General features: G+C 34.3%; 4 protein-coding genes across 17 annotated transcripts; 2 read left to right on the top strand and 2 right to left on the bottom strand.

Moving 5' to 3' along the window:
* Positions 1-4,187: 4,187 nt before the first annotated feature.
* Positions 4,188-5,002, top strand: LOC149515207 (uncharacterized). The gene is made up of 2 exons (XM_089742548.1): positions 4,188-4,278; positions 4,410-5,002. The coding sequence occupies exon 2, from the start codon at positions 4,423-4,425 to the stop codon at positions 4,669-4,671; it is 249 nt and encodes an 82-aa protein (XP_089598674.1). The 5' UTR covers positions 4,188-4,278; positions 4,410-4,422; the 3' UTR covers positions 4,672-5,002.
* A 181-nt stretch (positions 5,003-5,183) lies between these two features.
* On the bottom strand, positions 5,184-10,757 carry LOC111303537 (ABC transporter G family member 28-like). Its single transcript, XM_022899880.2, has 14 exons — positions 10,353-10,757; positions 10,174-10,250; positions 9,778-10,059; positions 9,605-9,668; positions 9,333-9,479; positions 9,159-9,193; positions 8,682-8,755; positions 7,610-8,508; positions 7,140-7,436; positions 6,498-6,992; positions 6,100-6,248; positions 5,678-5,967; positions 5,454-5,587; positions 5,184-5,359 (listed from the first exon to the last, which is right to left on the bottom strand). Exons 1-14 carry the CDS (start codon positions 10,610-10,612, stop codon positions 5,203-5,205), a joined length of 3,360 nt encoding a protein of 1,119 aa, XP_022755615.2. The 5' UTR covers positions 10,613-10,757; the 3' UTR covers positions 5,184-5,202.
* A 377-nt stretch (positions 10,758-11,134) lies between these two features.
* Positions 11,135-15,445, top strand: LOC111303539 (OVARIAN TUMOR DOMAIN-containing deubiquitinating enzyme 12-like). 3 transcript variants are annotated; one of them, XM_022899890.2, is made up of 11 exons: positions 11,135-11,297; positions 11,669-12,062; positions 12,159-12,328; positions 12,420-12,493; positions 12,684-12,738; positions 13,326-13,400; positions 13,525-13,598; positions 13,684-13,732; positions 14,058-14,142; positions 14,501-14,557; positions 15,208-15,445. In XM_022899890.2, the coding sequence occupies exons 2-11, from the start codon at positions 11,714-11,716 to the stop codon at positions 15,291-15,293; spliced, it is 1,074 nt and encodes a 357-aa protein (XP_022755625.2). In that variant the 5' UTR covers positions 11,135-11,297; positions 11,669-11,713; the 3' UTR covers positions 15,294-15,445. The 3 variants fall into 3 exon arrangements, with proteins under 3 accessions (XP_022755625.2, XP_022755626.1, XP_089598673.1); XM_022899891.2 differs by having other exon boundaries at positions 14,785-15,445; XM_089742547.1 differs by having other exon boundaries at positions 14,779-15,258.
* SETH2 (UDP-Glycosyltransferase superfamily protein) lies at positions 15,252-21,835 on the bottom strand. Of its 12 annotated transcripts, XR_016326941.1 has the most exons (13): positions 21,765-21,835; positions 21,504-21,548; positions 20,759-20,841; positions 19,749-20,280; positions 19,108-19,241; positions 18,016-18,588; positions 16,996-17,150; positions 16,711-16,801; positions 16,451-16,567; positions 16,257-16,360; positions 15,803-15,960; positions 15,624-15,714; positions 15,252-15,536 (listed from the first exon to the last, which is right to left on the bottom strand). XR_016326941.1 is itself a non-coding variant. In XM_089742543.1 (12 exons), exons 5-12 carry the CDS (start codon positions 19,222-19,224, stop codon positions 15,438-15,440), a joined length of 1,347 nt encoding a protein of 448 aa, XP_089598669.1. In that variant the 5' UTR covers positions 19,225-19,241; positions 19,749-20,280; positions 20,759-20,841; positions 21,504-21,548; positions 21,765-21,815; the 3' UTR covers positions 15,252-15,437. The 12 variants fall into 12 exon arrangements, 9 of the variants coding, with proteins under 9 accessions (XP_089598669.1, XP_022755618.1, XP_022755621.1 ...); XM_089742543.1 differs by lacking the exon at positions 15,803-15,960 and having other exon boundaries at positions 21,765-21,815; XM_022899883.2 differs by lacking the exons at positions 15,803-15,960; positions 19,749-20,280 and having other exon boundaries at positions 21,765-21,810.
* Between the last annotated feature and the right edge of the window lie 423 nt (positions 21,836-22,258).

Here is a 22,258-nt window from a genome sequence, read left to right as displayed (position 1 = left end):
CTCACCCATTACAGGCTACAAGCGAAAAAGGTTCAATTTGAATGGGAGTATTTCGCTAACCACTGCAGAGGTATTAGACCTCACGAAAGTAATAGGTACTTTACTCCTTCTTAGAGGGACGAAGTTCGGGTATAGAGCTCATGTTATACACATGCATATGAATGACATAATTAACAAAGTAAATACACATGAATGAATAATAACGCATATATACAAAAAGGTTCAATTTTATTAGGCTTTTGGATAACATAAATTATTTGCTGGCCTGACTCTCAGAGTCCCTAGTGGAGTCATCAAGCTATCATAACGTCTAGATCTAGGGATCTATCGTTAGACATTGACTTAAGGAGTCACCACCAATCTTTTTTATCTAGGTGCGATTGATCACCTAAAGAATCTGTCCTTTTAGAGAATATTTAAGTTTAAGGGTCCCTAAAAGAATATGTTCAGGTCTACTAACCAGAACAGAGTTCGAGAGTTCGGTTACGTGTGAGGAAAGTCATAGCACCCTCACAACGCCCATCAAAAGATGGTACCAGCTTAAATTTGTGTTATCCAATAAGCCTTAAAATTTTATCAAATAATTAATTATTGAAAATTATTTTCAATTGACTCTAATACTTTTAGCACAAAATTGAAAAAATTTCCTCATCTTAGGAGTATGCAAGAAAACTACTGTTTCACTTGCAGAGGCTCCATCGTCAGATTATTTAACATTAAAAAAAATTCAAAAGAAATAAAAGAGGAAAAAAATGATCGTTTTTTTACAATGGAAAATTGATACTTTCAACTTTTCCTAAAAAAAAAACTTTTTTTTTTGAAATTTTATCTTTAAGAAAAATTGATACTTTCAACTTTTCCCCAAAAATATTTTTTAAAAATTTGAATTTCAAGGAAAATTGATACTTTCAACTTTTCCCTAAAAATATTTTTTTGAAATTCTTAATTTCGAGAAAAATTGATACTTTCAACCTTTTCTAAAAAAAAAAATCTTTTTTGAAAATTTATTCTTAAGGAAAATTGATACTTTCAACTTTTCCTCAAAAATATTTTTTTATATATTTTTTTGAATTTTATTTAAAGAAAATAAAATAAATAAATAAATAAAAAAGAAAAAATATTAAACAACCCTAATATAATAATAGTAAATAAATAAAATAAAATAAGAAAAAAGAAAAATAATAAAAAGAAAACGAAAAAAATAATAAGGATTGATCAAAAGAGTTTCTGATCAATCCCTATTCTTTTTTGGACGGAGATTCAATCTTTGAATCAAATTTGGATTCTAATTGAATCCCCATTCACGGTAGGATTCTTCAAAAAAAAAATTTAATCTCAACCCCAAAAAAAAATGAAAAAAAAAATCAGATAAATAAAATAAATAAAAAAATATTAATAGATAATTAGAAAAAAAATAATAAGATAAATAAAAAATATTACAAGATAAATAAAAATAATAATAACAGATAAATCATAATATATAAATGAATAAATAATAATAAATATATAACTAGATAAATAAAATACATATATAAATATTAACAGAAAAAAAAGAAAAAGAAAAAAATAATAATAAAGATATACATATATTAATAAATAGTAATAATAAATAAGTAAATAATAAATACATAAAAGATAAAATATATATATATATGAAATATAGAATAAATATAAAATAATAATAAAAAAATAAAGTAAATTAACCCATTTGGATCAGACCCAATTAATCCGGATCCGAATCAAATTAAATGTCCACAATAACAATAATAGAGTTAACGACTATCGATTACTTGCAACTGGATGAAATTGAATTTGATCCACAAGAAGTGTAGGAGCAATTTTTCAACGCAAAATGCTAGCTTCTTCCGCAATATTTGGAGGAATAGGTGAGAAAATTTATAAAAAAACAAAGCGTCAGAGGCAAGCCTTGTTTCAGTTAAACAGAGGGGTTTGTCTCTTGATTAAGCTTTTTAGTTCATCAAGCATTGCAATCACAAACACTTTGGTTAGGCTAGTAAATCTATACATACATATATCGATTCTTGATTAATCCAGAGCAGCTGTCGGCCCAAATTCCCCATCATAACACTGACTTATTGTCGGAATTATCAAAGTAAATTGTTAAAATGGAGGTTTGGGTGCCATCAGATTTAGATAGGAAATCTATGATAATATGGTATTAGAAAGCTGCTGATACACTTGCCCTCAGATCTCTATTAACCTGACACAATTTCGATTTTTTTTGGTTAGAATGCAACTTTTGATAGTTTGACCTTGACAAAAAAACCTGATAGATCTTCAATATGGATATCATTTGGGCAAGGACATGGGATTTGGGTGGATTAGAGCCTGCATTACCTGGGCTGAGTTTGAAAAAAAAATTTATAAAATTTTTTGGGCTAGGTCTGGATTAAGATTTTGCTGCTCCAACCGATTGGGTATAATATCTTAAATCTATTTTGTTTTCTTTATCAAAGATATATACTTACATTAGTTCCTTGACTATAAAATGAAGAGTAATGGGTTGTGTAAATAAGGGGCATTAATCTTATTGGTTGCTATATTCATAAATCACAATAATTAAAGGCCAAATATCTACCTAGCTAGCCTATCAGTGGTAAGATTAGAGGCATAATAATTGAAGGCAAAATTAACATTGTTGATCGATCATAATTACCAGACTGATATTACAATAGTTCACTTCAATTAACTAGCATTGGATTTGATGTATGCTCTACCCAGCTACAGACAACTAGATAAGAACCTCTCTCCTCAATCCTCGTCCATTGAACTCAATCCACATTCCACATGTAGTGGAAGCTTAGCTAGGTTTTTCAACCCAAAAATATGTTGTTCAGCAGTTCCAACCACGCGTTACACAAAGAGAGATGGAAACAGATACCCCCCCCCCCCCCCCCAATTGATGCATGAAAAATTGCTTGTTCAAGTCAGTAATCTTCAATTTGCTATTATAGAAAATTGAGCCTTGAACATCAGAATTGAAGAGTTAAAATATTAGTCGATTTTATTCCTTTAGCACTGACGTTGGTGTTTATCACAGCACAACTGATCTTCAGGTTGTAAATTACTTTTGTGGTCATGAAAATACCGATTCTTAGTTGTTTTCTCTTCCTCAGGTGTCATCAGACCTTGACTAATAACCTACAATAATAGAGCCGAAGATCTTTCGGTTGCTTTTGCTGTTTTTTTGTAAGTTAATGATAGTAATGTGTTATGTGTATCCAATAAGGTGCAATATTGGAGTGAAGTGAATCAAATTATCCTCCAAAGTTCTACGAGACCATTGATGAAGTATCTGTAGCATTGCAATTGGCTACAAGAATTCAACCCATTACACTTTATAAAATGCAAAGGGATCTTTTATAGCTTGAAAGTGATCGTTTTCTAAATTTATATATATCTCAGTTGTGGATGATATAAATAAAAATTAGTTGCACTCTTGCACTATCAAAATTTTGAGAACTAACATATGATATCATGCAGCCGTGTTTGAAGTGAGCACTTACCTTCTCTTTTAATCCTCAGCAAAAGTTCCAGATGGATTTTTATTTTTCTTTGATTTGTTCGAACCCTACTTTTTAAATTAATAGATAAATACACCTATCATGGAAACTAAATGTTCATGCAATTCCAGATGAATAATGCAGGAAAAAAAGAAAATGTTTATAGGCACTCTGGAAAGCTATAAATATATGTTGCTGATTAGGCTGCCAAATGGCTTACAATTTTCATCAGTTTGGCATTTAGATATACTCAGATATGTCAATGAAAGATTGATTTCAAAGGAAATAATCATTAAAGATTGAATTAGACCTTATAGTTCAAATTTTTGAGCTTCAAGAAACTTCGGGGGGATACTGTTTTTTGGGTCACCATGCTAATTGATTTGACATCACCAGGTAATAGAACACCAACTCCTTATCATGCTTCATTGACTTTTGCATCAAGTATAAATACCCTCCAAATGTGGAATTTTCCTATTTATAGCTGGTGCCCATGTGGACAAAAAAAAAATTCTTTCAATTCCATCATTTTAATCTATTTTTAAAACAACTTGCATAAGACAATATGGTCATCCCACTTAATTATCTTGGCTCATCTGGTGGAGATCCCATCCCTAAATTTATATTAATTCTCTCTAATATCAGTGACATGAACCCTACCCTCTCTCCTTATATAAGGCTTGGCTTTTCTCTCCCCCTCCCTGGCTCTTCCCAAGGCCATCAACTCGATCCCTAATTCATTTTCTCTACGTAGGTAAGTAAATTTCTTGCCAAATTAATTGCTTATTAATTAAACATTTTTAACTTCGATAGTTTGGTTTACGATCAGAACTTAATATATAAGAGCTGGTCTAGTTATCTTTATTCTTGTTCCATTTTTTGTAGACACAAAAAGGCAATGGGTGCAAGACTGAGGGTTCTGGCTCTTGCTCTAGCAATATTGATGATGGTGAGTTCCTGTTTGGCTGCAAACAGAAAAGTTACAAAAGTAGATGTGCTCAAGCATGAAGACGCCACCATTGTCCATGGCCGGACGCTGCTTGATGATGGCGGCGATGCCAAAGGGAGCAGTGTGACCAACCACCATTACATTCCTAGGCAGGATTTCAATAACTACCCTGGTAGTGGTGGAGATGGAAATGGGTAAACTAAGAACATCAGTAATATATGGTAATGGTGTGAGGAATAATTATCCACCGTTCAGATGATATATAATATGATGTTACTTCATGTTTAATTCGGTTTTTCCACATATATCTCTGTTATCTAACTAGCTTCTGTACTGTAGTACGTACCTGGTATCATTGTTCTGGTCTTAGTATTACATATCTGTTGTTATACAAATGAAGGATCTAATATAATTTGCATGCATCATGCATGCAATGCTATCTTACATGTGATTTTTAATAAATAACTAGGGTTTGGGAAAGAAATATATATGGGTCGTTTTATCAATTTGAGTAGTCCAATTCCAAGAAATAATTGTGATGAAATTATTTTAAATGTTATTTTTAGTTGGATTTATTATTATATTTAAAGTTGTTTTTATTTATCCAAAGAAGCAGGTTTAACATGCTAGACAAAGACAATACCAATAATAATAATAATAATAATAATAATAATAATAATAATAATAATCACAAAAGGCAGAAAGAAAGAAAGAAAGAAGGCTTTGAGTTTATTTCTTTAGGAAGGTTACCATACAAATGAAAGCAACAGCACGGCTAACTATACCAGTTAGGCCAAGGAATACCAGACAAGGACCAAAATTCTTGAGATCGTATCCATTTTGATAAAGTGAGCCACATCTGGTTATCAGCCACACTCCAGAATATCTAAAAGCAGACAAAAGATGAACTATAGTTATAATTATAATCATTCACAAGCAGCATTTGGAACACAATAGGATACTGATATTTGAGCTCAAACCTTTTAGCATTCGAAACCACAAAAGCTTCCAATGCCCACTTAGTATAGCACATGTCAGCTATAAGATCAACAACCTCGCTGTCATCGTCATGAGTTGCTATCAGAGTCAAAACAACTGGAAGAAGAACTGACCACTGCATTCAAGCAAAAGTAATTAATTTTGTAACTTGAAAGAAAAGAGGATTCACAGCAAAAGTAACCGTGTCAATATTCACAATTCTTACCAGTTGAGCTGGACCAGGTTCAAAAATGATGGCTAATAAATAGGCTAAGCCAGTTACACAGTATACTAGACAGACTAAAACTAAGTAGTTATCTGTAACAGATGATCTTGGATTGTTGAAGAAGTAGAACATTGAGAGATACACCAGTGGTTTGATTATTGTATTGAAATGATCAATTGTATCCTTTGCAAGGAAATAAGCCAGGCTGCTCATGCCAGAAGAACGCTCCCTCCAGTAGTGTAGCTTATCCAGAGAAAAGGTTCTCAAAGCTGCAATCTTGGACAGGAGAGCTGAAAGCAGTCGATTTTCGGATTGGTGAGAAGTGGATTAAATCTTTAATCTTGTAAAATTTTGATTGTCCCTGTGTTCACAGCTTCAAGGAGCTGAATCACAGAGAACCATTAAAGGAAATTTTAACTTACAAACTCCAATAACTGTGTATGTATAACCCATAGCACCAAATGTTTCATCGCTCACTTTAGCAAGTGTTCCTAAGCAAATTCCAGCAAGAAATAAAATTAGATAATCAACAGCTTGTGTCCTAGCTTCTCTTAACCGTTGCTTTCCAACCCTGCCAAGAAGCCACACATAATAGGTTAAATAATCTGAATGGTTCACTATAATCAAAATTCAAAACAAACTGGTAAGTTTCGTTAGCATCAGCAGAATTAAAAATCAGATTTTTCCTATTGGCGCACACAGAAGAACTTTAAGGAGTAATGGTTCACCTCAAAAATGTTAATAATTAATTTTTAGAAGTTTAAAATATTTGATATGGCATATATATAGAGAAAAATAAAAAATAAGATTCAAAATCTACCTTCCAAGGTAGTATCTGTACTGCTTAAATACACCAGGCGTTACCCTTTGTGACAAGTCAATTGACTTGAGGATATTATGTTGTAAGTGGTCCTTCTTTGTCTCAACAGAACATTTTACATCCTGCCACAAGTCGCCAGCAAAGGAATGTGCTTCCGATCCAGGGCCATGTGCACTTTCTCCACCATGAGCTGAATTTTCACCGGATGATGCTGCCATTCCCTCCATGGTCTTCAGCATATCCATGGGAACAGGATAGCCATTATGAAGCATCCATCTTACGGGCAGTTGTTTAGTAGTCAAACCTGTACTTGTGCTTAGCTTTACTATACCCTCCAAAATGTCAATGAAGTAATCTGGAGGATTAGCACGTTCAGGGACATTAATTCCAAGGCCAGCAAAATATTCTTCTACTTTCTTCACTGATCCATGATATACTGTAAGCCCACCCTTTGCTAGAAGTATCAAATCATCAAACATCCTGAACAAGGTATAACTGAAGTGCAACAAAATGAAAATTGCTGTCCATCATTTTCAGCTACGTTCTTATGAGTAATATTGGCGTATGAACATATGTTTACTCCTAGGTAAACCCAGCATATATATTTCATAAAATTCAACTTTCCCATGATAATAAACTCACCTTGGCTGGTGAACGACCATGCAAATGTTTACTCCTTCAAGGGCTTCACGCCGAAGAGCTCTGAGTAGTAATTGGGAAGATGAACTGTCCAAACCAGATGTTGGTTCATCTAATATCAAAAGTGAAGGTTCCATGACCATTTCCAGCCCAACATTTACCCGTTTCCTTTGACCCCCAGAGATTCCCCTCTTCTCCACTGTCCCAACTAGAGAATCCCTCACGGGCTGCAGTCCCAAGGACTCGATGACTCTTTCAACAACTAGAACCTTTTCTTGTTTTGGCAGGTCAGCAGCAAGTCTAAAATAATCAGGAATCCAGTTAGTGGTCAGAGGAAATCAAGAAAGTGCTTTTATTGTAGAATGTCTTCTAATGTAGCAGTTGCAAGTAGAAAATCACGTAAAAAACATTTAAACACCCTAAAGGAACAAAAAATTAAAGGTGTCTGAATGACTTAAATAAGTGTGGCATACCTGCATCTAGCACTGAACCATAGATTTTCCTCCACTGTCAAGTTTCCATGCACGATATCATCTTGTGGAACAAAACCAATTATTTTCTTATATGCTTGGATTGGCTCAACCTTTCCATTTATAAGAACCGTACCAGTCATGACGCAACCGGGTGCTTTTCCTGTTAAAGCTGAAAGAAACGTTGTTTTTCCTGCCCCGGATGGACCCATAACGGCTGAAACTCGACCAGGAGATAATTTCCCAGTTACACACCTCAGTAACTTTTTGTTTTTTCCTTTCAAAGTGATGGTTAAATCTTTGAAGGCAATCTCAATTGTTAGCCTCTTTCTAATATCGATATCATTAGCCATTGAAATCACCCCGGAGAAGGTCAAGTTCTTGTTCTGCTCCCGGAGAGCTTTCTCCTTCTCTATTTGACCATATGCATACCTGAACATTTGGCTCTGAGTATGCAATTGCTTACCCCTTGGTGGATTTTTCTTTGTATGTTTATCTCCAATTTCTATATTAAAGCCATCATGACTCTCAGGGTTATCTTCCATTTCATGTAACATCTTTGTGAGGTTTCCTTTTTCCTTCTTTTTTGGTTGCTGAGATGTACCGAAAGACATGGGGGGTAAGGCAGCATCTGTTCCAGGTTTAGCTTGACTTACACCTCTTGTTAGGTCCGGTTGCCTTTGAGATTTTCTTTTGGAAAATGTACGTGATAACTGTGTTTGCAGCCCAATTGCATGCTTCTTAGCAATGTCTTTAGCAAAATTCCATTTTTCGCGTGCTTGGGCAGTGTCTCTTACACTTTGAACTGCCTTCTCCCTGGATTGCTCTTTTCTCTTCTCTCGAGTTGCAAGAGCTTGATCAGAACAGTTGTATATAATGACAAGTAGCAAACCTATTCCAGCCTACATTGGGAAATTCAATAGTTAGTATTTGGCTGTTACTTCAGAGAATAAATTAGCCACTAATCTAAGAAAATATTCTGAAAGAGCAAATGAACTTTGCAATTTGATTTTAAAGAATGATATGTTCTGGTGAATGAAAATGCCACACTATAAAATGTAAGTTGTTCACTCACAAAAAGCAGGAGACCATACGCGGTGATATTTTGATTTGTTGACATTGGATTACAAGTTGCCAACCGGAAGCACTCTGCAAAGTTCAATTGGTAAAAGGTTATATGGCTTTTGTCTCACCACTAGGAAAGGAAAAAGAAAAACAGATAACAGATAGATAATCATCCTAAGAATGACATAAATGTGACATACAAAATGTTACATGAATCAGGCTCTCTTAGGAAGATATATCACAGAGCATAGTTTCGTCGCATTGATCATAAAGATTTAGTAAATTTCAGTCAAAAGCATCTAATAAGAGAAAATAAACTCCAGTGTTGTGCATTGATCTGCTACCAAGTAGCCATCCTCTATTAATTAGGCACAAACACAGTTATCTGCTTTGACATTTTTAGAATGAGAATGCTCCTATCTATTTTTCAAGGATTCTCAAGCAACCAGACTCAAATTGGCTGGAAATTATTTGAAGAAAAACTTACTTTGTTGAGCTGTAGAACCTGCCCTGCAGAAATGTCTGAAACAAACAAACAAACAAACAATGGTATTTCAGAGTCACTTTTAACAGCAAAAATTGAACACATGCAAGTGAAAAACAAATAAGTATTCCATTGTTTCTACGATAAAAGCTAGAAGTTCTGGGATAATATCAATACCCCGAACTGCATGGAATTTTTTGGATAGTACTCGGACAGTATGATGCTGCTGAACAGAATACCTCACTACTACTCGTTATATCGGCCCAAATGTCAGCTCCTCCACATGTATGATTTGGCTTACCAGGAGGTAGTTGATAACCGTATCTGCAAAGGAGTTCTGCTACTGATATTAGTGTATGCTAAAGCAGAAGAAACCATAGTTCAATTTCTTGCAAAAAACATAAAAGAGAAGATCAAATGAATGAATGTTAAAACAAGAATGAACTTACGGGTCACATGTGCCAGTAGTCTTATTGAGCTTTGCACTTGGGCAGTAAGAACCCAATGGACAAGCTTCAGTAATGAATAAGAAAAAGCAAAACAAAAATGAGGTAAGGGATTTTAAGATGACAGATATAAAAAATTTCCTGCTCTGATTTGATCAGAATCACCGAATACTTACGTATAATACAAGTAATGCCACGAGGGCAGAAGAATCCTTCACAACAAGGTAAGCAAGTCTGGACTCTAACAGGTATGTCCTTGGAGTTTTTCAGATCAACTTTCTTGTTTTTACCAACACTACATGCCCATCCTGACTCGCATCCAGAAACCCAAGAGGATAAATTACAGTTCTGGTTGGGCTTCAAGAAACTGGCCTTCTTTGCTTCACCTCCGCTCTTATAGAAACTGTTGAAGTAGAATTTGATTTCTGCTGCTGTGCATAGGCGTTGCATAATGTCTCCTATTGAACCCCAAATATATGGAACGTGCCAAAAAATTATCAAACTCAATCATCTCAATGGAGATTTACCGTTAAAAAAAAAACATATAAAAGTTTGTAGGTACTGAGTTGCACCCTTGGTTGTTTTGGCACAATTGGCCAAGAAATTCGTGTCTTTTGAGAAATTGAATGCCTCATTCCAATCTGCATCCCTGAAATCCAACATAAGTGTAGCATTGAATTTGATTAGGATATGATAACATAATTCAAAAAATAAAATAAAAGCTGAGAAATAAGCTAGGAAAAAGGCTTACACATCAGTAATGCAAAAGCCAAATTGTTCATTGATATCATCCTTGAAGACAGAGGAAAAATTAGAGAATTGGCTGAAGGCAAGGTTAGAGAATAACTGAATTGCAGCCGAGTTGTTTCTGAAATTCTGACCACTGCTGGTATCATCATCATCATCAAGATCATCTTCAAAATCATCTTCACAAACAACATGAAGCAAAAAACTAGATATCAATATCAAAAGGAAAAGAATTTTCCATGTATCAATCTTCCGTATGATCATTTCATCAATTACTTTAGATACAAAAACATATATATTTGTTCATGTGATCAAGATCAAGAAGCTGGAAAGTAACCAAGTTGATCAATTATGAATTGAGAGATGGAAAATGGAACAAAGTTTTGTTTGAATGATTGGAATTTGGTTAAGGGGAAGAAATGGTAGGGAGAAAAGAGAGGGCGAAACATGGGGAGGTGACAGTTTAAGAACGTTAAAACATGTCTGAAAAGGTTGTAAAAATTAAATCAATGTCATGTCTTTTTCATTTTGGTCAAACCTTATACCAATTTTATTTTTTTTGACTTATTTTGAATTCACTAATATTGAACCTGTTAATTAAAAAAAAAAAAACTCGAAATGATTTAATTTATTAATTTATCAGTTAAAGAGGGGATGGAGAAAATGCCATGGCCGTCAAATAACGTTGACTGTCAGTCTTTTTCTCACAACTCTGTATCAACTGACCGTCAATAACGTCCGTCACTGCCCCTTCTTTTTTATTTTATTTTATTTCATTTTCTTTCCATTTTAACAAAGCGTTTTCTCTTTAAATAAAATTATTTCCCTCACTCCACTCTTCTCATTTCTGCGGCGCCTCGACCCCACATTTCCTTCTCAATATTTTTTACTATTATTTTCATATATAATTACCTCAATTAATTTCCTTTAATATTATTCAGCTTCTCTGGTATGTTAGAAATCTTTCTCTTTTTTCTTTTTCTTTTTTTTTTTTTTAATGAATGAGAGTCTGTTTTTATTGTGTTTTTGATTCTTGTTAATGTTCTATAATGCCATTGTTTAATCGGACGATTTGGATTTTCTAATCTGAACTTTTTGCTGTTAATTCATTGTTTATTTTGATGCCAATGGGATTTCATTTGATCTTTTTGGGGGTAAAATCTTGCTGATCTATTTGATTTTTTGGCCACAAATCCATTAGTAAAGCTAAAAGTTAAAGAAAGTAAAAATATTTAGCTATATTCAATCTGGGTTTTCGATTTTGTTGCTAAATAACTAGACTTTATCGTCTATTTTTTCTTCTGTAATTGTCCATTTCAGGAGGAAGCACATTTTGGGGTTAATTGATTTATCTAATTTGAGAAAATGATTACATATGAGCAAGAACATGATTTTGTTAAGTGGGGTTTGCAACTATTTGATAGTGATCCTTATGCTAATTGTGGATATGGCGGTGTGCTAACTCAAGAAGATGGGGAGTATTACCCTGGAAATTATTTCAAGGAGGAACGTTACGACGTGGGAGAATGTTGCAATGTAGAAAATGATGAGGCTATTGCTCATATTCTTCAACTTCAAGAACTGTCACAACTCGCGGTTGTGGGATCTCCAAGCCAAAGGGAGGAAGAAGAAGAAGAGGAAGAAGAACTGCAATTGCAAGTGTCTGGTTATCCACAAGATTGTGTTGACCAGTCTGTTGGGAACTTTGGTTCTGGTATAAGCAAAATTCTGAATTTCCAGTTCAATGTTTGAAGTTGTTAATATATCTTTAATGAGTTGCATTGCTGTGTTTATATTTTGTGATTTTTAGGGCATCATTGTGGTCAGGAAGAGCAAGATGATACAGCGCCTTCTAGTACATTTTCTAGCCCCGAAGAAAAGTTGTTATATGAGGATTGGTCATATTCATTGGAGCTAACAAATGAGTATGCTCTTGATGGTGAAGTGGGGAAATGGATGAATCAGATGGTTCCTGTTCCTGTAAGTGTGACTATAAGCTTTAGATTCTTGATATGACATTTCAAGTAGAGCTGTCGTTTATGCTTTTTGGTTTCATTGTGATTGTGTGTAGCATGTTCCAAGAATCAATGGTGAAATACCTTCGGTTGACGAAGCAACTTTAGATCATCAAAGGCTACTGGAAAGGTTTGATTTCTTTGTTTCCTGGAACTGCAACTTCCTGTGAATTCTTTATCTTTTTCTCTTTTTTTGTTTTTCTTTTTGTTCATAAGATTTTTTTCCAGCAATTTTTGTGGTTCTGTTGCTGTTTTTGTTTTCCCCTTTGGTTGACCTATTTCTTGAATGCATGAGTCTGGAAATTCTTTTTCTATAATAGATTGCAGGTCTATAATTTGGTGGAGCTTAAAGTTGAAGGAGATGGTAACTGTCAGGTTAGATTTTAAAGCTGAAAGCATAAAATCTAAAATATTAATGTGTAATGATGTTTGGTGTAAATGTGTAATGTCTTGGATTATGAAGCCTCTGGTTGGATTAGATTGATGAGGTTTCCAGGAAGTTAATGTTCTGATAGAATAATACATGTTTTTCTAATTAAATAAATGTAGTTTATGCTGTCTGTTTTCTGTTTGTTTATGTCACATTTATTTCATACTTCTTTTTCCCTGGTATAATGTAGTTCATAATTATTGTAAGTATACTTGTATGATCTTATGTGGTTTGAAGCTGGCATGGATATCAACATCAAAAGAGCTACCATGGACATAAATGTTTTTGAAACATATAGCATCAATATAATTGAACTTGTTCTGTGTCTGAACTGTCGTTAGACATACTTAGGTTTCGCTTATCCATATAAATCATGAATTTTTGTTGATATTGGTTCCCATTTAACATGAATATCCAGGGTCATGAGTCCCATTGCTGGTAAAACTTTTGAATGCTGCTATTAACATTAAATCTCATTCCTGCCTGATGCTTTTAGAAACCTGATGTCTCATTAATTTCATGATGTTGCCAGTTCCGTGCTCTATCTGATCAATTTTATCGAACTCCTGAGCATCATGAATTGGTGAGAGAGAAAGTTGTAAATAAGGTTGGCCTTTCACTTACGATGGCTTTTTGTTTTGTTGAACTTGTGTTATAGTCTTTCATTGAAATCATCGTGCATTGCACGTGATGTTTAATCTTTCTTGTCTTGCAATATCTTGCACAATCAGCTTAAGTCTTATCCAGAAATATATGAGGGGTATGTTCCCATGGCATATGGTGACTATCTGGAGAAGATGTCCAAGTATTTTTCTACTCCTCCTTGACTTTATCATTCTTTCTTTTTGATTTTTCTTGACCTTGTTTCTTCATCTTGTGGATGCTTATAGGAGTGGTGAATGGGGTGATCATGTCACTTTGCAGGCTGCTGCAGATTCAGTATGCTCTAGCTGTGTTGATTTTGTTTTCTCTTGTTTGTGATAGATTCTACCGTCCCCTCCCCCGCCTAAATTTTCATAAATTGTTTAATTTGTCTAGCCTGCATATCAATTTTCTGTTCTGATTTATCGACCCAGTTTGTCCTACGAAACACTTTGAATTTATAGACATTTGAAAGATTAATAGATGCTAATTTCTATGTGCACTGCTTTAAAGTGTACAATCATTGTTTTAATAGGAAAAAATAGTGTTGGTTATTGCAATCTTATAAATATGTAATGATGCAAATATTGGCTGTCTAATGCATGCTACTGACTTGTTGCAGTATGGTGTTAAAATATTTGTCATAACATCTTTCAAAGACACTTGCTACATTGAGATTCTTCCAAATGTCCAAGGGTCAAAACGAGGTACAATTACTATCACTTTTGCTTCTATTAGTTTCATTTATAGAATCCATGGGATAAATTCCTTTTGCTGGATTACCACCATAATTCTGATTCAATTAATATATTGAATGTCATTTTAACATGTCCTCCTAGCATTTGGGCATCTCGTAATATATATTAATTATAGATTCGAGCTGCCATTTTGTGGTATGGTTTGACCCTTTAGGTTATGTTGGTTGCTTGATTGGATATCATCTCTTCGGGAGATTTTCTATCCTTCTTTTTTACCTAGTTGTTTTCAGAAAGATAACTGCAATTCAATCATTGTTATTTTTGGTGGGAATTTTACATCAAATTTATGGGTTTGATTTTTTCGCAGTTATTTTTTTGAGCTTTTGGGCAGAGGTGCACTACAACTCAATATATCCATTTGGAGGTAAATATTACTGCCTATGTATACATTCTTTTTCCGGAGAATTAGAATTGCAATTGGTATCTTGCATTGAATGCCTCTGAGCCTGTGCTATTTTCTAAGGCTGCTTCAGGTGTAGGTTAAGTTGACCTTTTTTTTCAGTTGGCTCGTTACTTTTCTGTCTCTAGAACTTTTTCAGTCAGTATCCGATGGAAATGTTAACCCGTATGTCTTGTATGTGCAAGTTTTAGAAATCAATGACTTGCTAAGGGACATGGAATTACATTCCGTATTCTCTGTTTGGGCATCAGAGTTGGCAAAGCTTTGAACTATTTCTAGCTGAAGAGATTCCATATGGTAGTTCTAGAAACTCACTCAAATAGAGCGTGTTTCAGCTAACAGTACCTCAATCTGTTGGTTGTTTTGTTACTTTTTGTGCATAAAATGCACAGTTCCGATAAGGATTCTAGTCAAGCAGTATGTGCTTTTCCTTTATCTGTAAAGGAAGGAGCATTTCAGGAATGGAAAGAGATATCAGAGTAATAGAAGATGTATGCAGGATGAAGAGGACAGTCGTCTTAACACATTGTGCAACTACAGATCAGTCATTTTTTAAATCTGTCGTACTGTTGCAAATTGATGATACCATGGTTTATGTTCACGTCTTTATTCAGATGTGCCTGCGTTTGGGACAAAGAAGAAGAAAAGATGGCGAATGTTTCAGAACAAGTACTTGGATTCACAAGATGAATATCAATGAATGTACTGCCGACTACTGTGTGGTTTTTTTTAAATCATGTTTGTTGCTTTTGCCAGAAGCTCATCAGTTAATTTTTTACCATGTTCAATTCGATGTTGATTTTAAGGACAGACAGCAAAGAAAGATCAGAATCATCATCTTGCTTTAATGATCCACTTGATTGTAAATTTTTTGGATAATCTTTTCTCCATCTTGATCGCAGGGTAGAACGACATCAGGCACCTCTTCGATATCCTTTGCAGGCTGGTTCATTACAAGCAACATGGAAATTGAGATAATTTATAGGGCCAAAGAAGGGAAAAATTAGAGTATGAGAAAAACTATATGTACCTGCCATAGTTCCAAAAGACGCCATAGCAAAAAGTCAATTATCATAACCAGGCAAAAGAGCTTGCCCGCCCAAGCTCCACATGAAAGATACCTAACAAATCATCACCTCATTAGCTACCCTAATAATAACCTCAAAAAGAAATAATGATTTTATCCAACCTTTAAACGTTACAAGATACCATAGCTTGCAGGCTGACCGAAAGTAGTCACAACTTCTCTTCTACAATTATTGTGTAATCACTAAACAATATGACGTTGAATGTGTAATCTTTTGGTGATTGCCGGGTTGAATCAAAGTTTTTGATTTAATTACATGCTACACCAACTTTTAATCTTCCTGACTTCCACATTAAACACATGTAAGATACCTCAAACCAACATTAAAATAGGTATGACTTCAGAATATAACAAAAACAAAACTGGCAAAAGTTGGAAGTATCCATGTTCAACAAAGAAATCCATCTGGCACAAGTATAAACTCAAAACAAATATGCTAACATTACACCAAACCAGATTTTCCACCAAAAGTAGTCTTCAAAATTTATGTCAGACAAATCTGCAGTTAAAAGTACTCAAAAAGCATGAAATGTTCAATGGCTTAAACCTTTTTTGAGCATACATTCAATGGCATACCTTGAGAGACGTTCTAGGAGGCTCTGATCAGAACATTTCAAAGCACGATTATACACTATCTCTGTCCTTTTGGCAACATCATTCCAATTATAAAGTCCCTTCATCTGGCCAAGAAAAGAAAAATGAGGAGAAATACATATTTGACCACCTCACACAATTCAAATTACTATATAAAGTCAATCAAAATAACTTACACGATCATGCATAACTTGTGGATCAATCTTAGGAAGGATAGATATTGCATTCTTTATTGCTCGTACCATATCATGAGGATCTGGTTCAGCAAGTACTATCATGTCATCTGGTAAAACCTAGAACAATTAAAAGGAAATTATCAGGACAAAACTGCTAGAGGTTAGGATATATAAAATAATCTTCACTCCTTCTAGGTGGGAAAGTATAAACCAACAGGGCATGATGTTAACCAGGTTAATGAGAATTTTGCAATACATGCCTCTGGGACACCTCCTACACGTGTACTGACAGTTAACAGTCCACAACTTGCGGCCTCCAATATGGCTATGCAAAAAGCTTCTGTCAAAGAACTGTCAAAAGGAAGAGCAAGAATAACATAAAAAATCAGACAAGCTGATCAGCATTTATATACGCTTGACTGCCAAATGATCAAGGAATGTTAACTTGTCCTTTTTTTTTTTTTCCTCATTTCTTTGCTCTTCAGGTAATGTAAAGAATTAACAAACTAAAAAAGGGAGGTTTATAGGAATCAAACTCAATTTACCTGTTTAAGAATATGTGGCCAGAAATCAGCACAGACCTTACAGAAGCATGTGGTACAGCCCCCAACATCTCAACTCGATCTTGAAGGGAATGCTTTTCTCTCATCTCTTCCAACCGCACTCGTTTAGGTCCATCTCCTCCAACAATGAAACGAACCTTCATAGGCATTCCAAAATGAGAAAAATAAACTCAAAATAGCAGGGGAGGGCTAAAAATTATAACATGTTACTGTTGTACTTCCAACTAAATATCAAAATCTTCATAAAAATGAGGAACTATAACCAATGGAAATATAACTACAAAGAGGTTAACTCAAAATTAGAACACATTGATTGATCACCAGTGTAAATTTAGCAGAATTTCAGATGTTTTAAAGTATATGTGGGTGGGTGGTTTGCGTATGTGAGGGAGAGCAGATACAACATAGCAATTGGCTAAACGTGCCAATTTTTGGCCTATAACTGATGAAACCAACATAAATATTAGAAAACTGTAATAAGCTATGTTGCAACCAATTCCTCTCACAGTAACTACGAAAATAAACCTTTTAGTGACTACTAAATTATTTTGTAAGACACATAGCAAAATCAATCATAACATGAAAAGATGATGATCATAAAAAGGAAAATTGGATATAACACAATTTTTTACACAAATAACAAACAAAAAACAATTAAATTCATCACTAATGTAGATACTATTGAAAAGACAGGATTTTTTATTCTACATAAACAGATCTTTGACATGCAAATAGGAATTATATGCCAAATCACCTAATTACCAGTTCCATTGTCAGATTAGTCTGAATTAGCAACGACGCTAACCCTCGTTGCAGAATATCTAATCAAAGGACAATGGTAATAAAAGAAAATCTAACCATCTCATACCCTTGCCGGTAGCTAGTAGGAAGCCACAGAAAAGACTGAGTGAAGTTTCTAACTAATATCATGAAAACTGAAAAGTAACAGAACAAACCAATAAATAGAAAATTTTCAGCAACACCATGGTATAAGCAACTCACATTGGGATACAAACGGCAAACTTCTGGAATGACTTCCACAAGCAAATCTGCACCCTTCCGATAAACCAACCTACTTATCACAACAATAACAATTTCATTATGGCCAAGGCGCTCTGGAGCAGGCTTGAACATAGCTGTGTCCACAGCATTAGGTATCACAAAAACCTTTCCTGGCGGCAAACCTGACCGTAGCACTGTATTTTCCTTGCTTGTGTGAGAAACACAAATGGCCCGGGTTACATCTGCTAAAGTAAACTGCAGAACCTTGTTCATGTGGATGCTTCCCACATCAGCAAAACCATACAATGAATGATCAGTAAATACAACCTTGTATCCCATAGTGCGTGCGTGCATCAAAGCCTCATGGCATAGAGTTGAGAAGGCCTGATGACCATGCACAAGCGATACCTTTTCCCGAAGAAGTATAGTCCTTATTATTGGAAATGTCCCGTAAAAAGTAGGTAATGTGTTCTGCATAAGAAATGGCTGCCATGGTACATAATAAACCTTCAGGCCACCTGTCATGTATCTCACTCCTGATCGATTTCCATAAGCATGGGTCAAAACAACCACCTGAAATAATAGAGTAAATGAATCATTCAATCTAGGAAAAACAAAAGGACTGAATTTTAATTGTAACTACTGATTTGAAACTTTGAGAAAAAAAATTTTGGTTTGCAGGAAAGGAATGTAAAAAAGAGATGAATGGGAAAAAAAGGACTAAGGAATTTCAAAATATGTTGCATCTTATTGACCAAAGAGAAAAGAGAAAAACAAGATATCAAATCTCATTAAAAAGAAAGACAAAGAGGAGGAAGGGGGAACAAATATAGAGAGAAACCTTCCAGAAACTTCCAGAGAGACATTAATAGTATTTTTTACTTAAGCAATGGAAGATCTAAAACCATTCACTTCTTTAGAAAGAGAAGAAAATTTCCTCTTTAAGCAGTGGCAGACCTAAAACCATTCCCCCCTTTTTTCTGAAAGAGAAAAACATCATTACTCTTTTCCCATTTCTTTGCTCATGGCCCAATAGCAAACAGTGCTGACAAACAAGATTTAAAACCTACAAACTTACTAAAATTCTCTGACCTTGTGACCAAGTTTTAGTAGGCATTGTGACAGATAATAAATGTGATTCTCAACACCACCAAAGTTGGGATAGAAAAAATCAGAAACCATAAGAATTCTGTGCTTCAGGTCAGCCATGAAGGCAAATCGATCACCTGCAATAATAATAGTAAAATCTTCTTTATTCTAAGAACATGAGAGAAACTAGCAGTAGATAGAAAGGAGTGCCAAAAATGAAGTAAGCTAAAAAAATGATGGGCCTATCTTCCTCGTCAACAATGACTGGAAATGATCTCTTATACCTAGCATGTAGGGACCCACATGCTTTGAATTGTACAGAGAGAATGAAGCACAGGTTGGTTATGGGGGATGGAAGTACAGAAACTAAATATTATTAGAATGGAATAAGCCCTCATCCTAATAGATGTAAATCAAAATACAGATTCATGCTAACAAATATTAATATCACACAAAAACAATTAATAGTTTATGCAGTCATATTTGGGTATTCTGCCGCTTGTAAGGAGCATTGAACTATTTATGCGTTAGGAAGCAACTTATAGTACACTGAATGAATTGAAAAACCAAAGAAGGCAGGCTAAGAAAGACATCAGTGTTTTTTTATCATTACGGCTGATATGCAAATAGTTATTGCATTTTACCATGCTCAAGGGCTTTGGTCACAGTAGCAAGTGAATCAATCCCATCTCTCTTCTTCTTCTAGTGTTTGTCTTTCCTAACTTTTTTTACTTCCCAATCAAAATTGTTCTCCAAATACATTGCCTCATCTACTTTCTTGTTCCATTTTCTCTTTTCCACCCAAACAAGTTTCCATTGAAATCTCTTTAATTTCGCCAACTACATCTTTACTTTTCTTAGGCTTCTTCTGAGCCTTCTGAGATTCCTTTTCATCTGTATCAAACTCTGATTTCCTCCTTTTTATTAGATCCTTCTTCTTTTCATTGCTATCCTGCTTTCTCTTATTCTTATCATCATTTCTATTGCTTGATTTGGAAGCATCATTCATATTCCCAGTTGACGCATCCAAAACATCACTTTCCTTTTTAACGGCATTGCCTTCTTCAACCTGGTCATTCTCCCTCTCATGCCCATCGTTTTCATGCATCTTCTTAACATGTTGACAAGGGCTTCCCTCGAAAATTATTTCTAGCTATCCAAAATCCTCATGCAAAACTGAAAGTAAGACACACATAAAGAAATATGTTAAAGGGCAGTACTTCAGTAGAACCCCCTCCAAATAAATCCTAACTCATGTCGCTTTGGTTCCAAAATTTGAAGCAAATCAATGTGTTTGCTTCAACTACAAAATGCTTGTACTTATTACAAAAATTTGCATCAGTAATGATAGTAGACAAAAGCTCGTTCTCTGATTCTGTTTACAATAAACTTTACAGATATATTATTGCATAAGAAAACCAGCTATATTGTTACAACACTTCCAAAAGATTATTATACGCATTAATTACCAGCCTTTGCAGATAAACTTTTAAGATGAAAAAAATTTAGGCGTTCAAGAAGTCACATCTTTTGACCCTCCTCCCACATGAAATCAACGCTAAAAACACTAGCGTTGTAACAGAGACAACAACAAAGATGCTGAATTTGAAACCAAGCAAATCAAAGAAACATCAAAAGTTATGGGAGAATGTACCTTAAAATTCTAGGATATTCTTTTCACTCTGTTATTCAAAAGACTATCATTGGCGCTGATAGGTCCCTTTAATGGCCCAAATTCTGACAAAAATGTGAGACTCACACTAAAACTGAGATGAAACTAATACCAGCTCACAACATAAGAAACCAAGATAATAAGAATCCGAATCACTGTCTTACTCTCAAAACTTGACTGCAGCTACTACGAATCCGGTCGATCAAGAGATTCGTATATTTGTGTCATGTAAAATATTGAAATTCGTATATTCATATCGTATTTTATAAGAAAATTGCATGTCATGCCAACATGAAAACATAAAATATACATTTTTAGTTTTGTTAAACTTATACATAATTATTACTAAAATTTTAACCCGTATAACCTTCATGTCCTATTTTTATATCATGTTCGCATTCGTGTCATCGTGTCATGTTTTAGATTGCTAGGTCTAGAATCCGGCTATTACTATGGCCTTTCTTCCTATACCTGGTATCTAAAAGGGTATATAGTTATTCATTCTATCATTTCTTCCTTAATACCCATAAAGGTTTTTAGTTATCCAAATTTAGATCCCATTTACTTCTAATTTTATTAGATTTCAGCAATAGAAAACAATTAACAAGGAGTCAAAGCATTTCATTCAATAATACTCAAATCAACAAGCAAACAAGCTCAAGAAATCATAAGTAAATGATAACAAATGTGAGTTTATGGATTTGATTGATGAAATTCCAGTTCTTACCAATCAAAAACTGTCGATCGATGCGAATCACATTTCGGTTCGTGACTGAAAAATTTTGAATTCAAAAAGTTTAAGAACATTTTTTTTTAGAAAAAAAGAAAAGATAAAAAAATTTCTGATTTCAAAATACTCGAAAATATTTATCCTTTTTTATTAAAAAAATTCATGATTTGAAAGTAGAAATGTATTGATTGTGTCCAGAAATAATGGAAAAATGTAGAAAATTAAAGGGGAAAACAGAGAGAAAGGCAATCTCCAAACCTAAGCGAGTGGGCTCAGAGCGTGAGGAAGATCGGCGGCTATGGCGGGAATGGGACAACTTTTGGGTTTCTGAATTGGACTTGGTCCTTTGGCTAGGGCTGGGGTAAAGAAAAGGTGAATACGAGCTTGGACTTTCAGGCCTGAAGTTTGTTGGGCTTCAGGTCCTTTTAAATAAAATGGAAAGACAAGGTGAATACAAACTTGGGCTTTCAGGCCTAAGTTTGTTGGGCTTCAGATCCTTTTCAAAAAAACAAAAGAAATCTTGCCGTGTCTTGGAAGGCGTAGGTGTTGTCAGGATTGTAATTGAGCCTACTTGGGTAGAGAGAGTGAAAAACGTACTTAATTTGAAATTCATTACTTTGAATTCAATTAAAATTTGATTAAATTTTAATTTTTAAATTAAATTTATTTAAAATAAAAATTAAAATATTTAAATTCGACTCAATTAAATTTATTTCTTAATTAAAAACTTTAATTATTCTTAATTTTAAATT

The sequence above is a fragment of the Durio zibethinus genome, chromosome 13 (assembly GCF_047325235.1).
Source record: "Durio zibethinus cultivar Kanyao isolate XHJ-2024 chromosome 13, ASM4732523v1, whole genome shotgun sequence".
NCBI lineage: Eukaryota > Viridiplantae > Streptophyta > Magnoliopsida > Malvales > Malvaceae > Durio > Durio zibethinus.
Note: the sequence above shows the minus strand (reverse complement) of the source record. Positions and strands in the feature narration are given on the sequence as shown.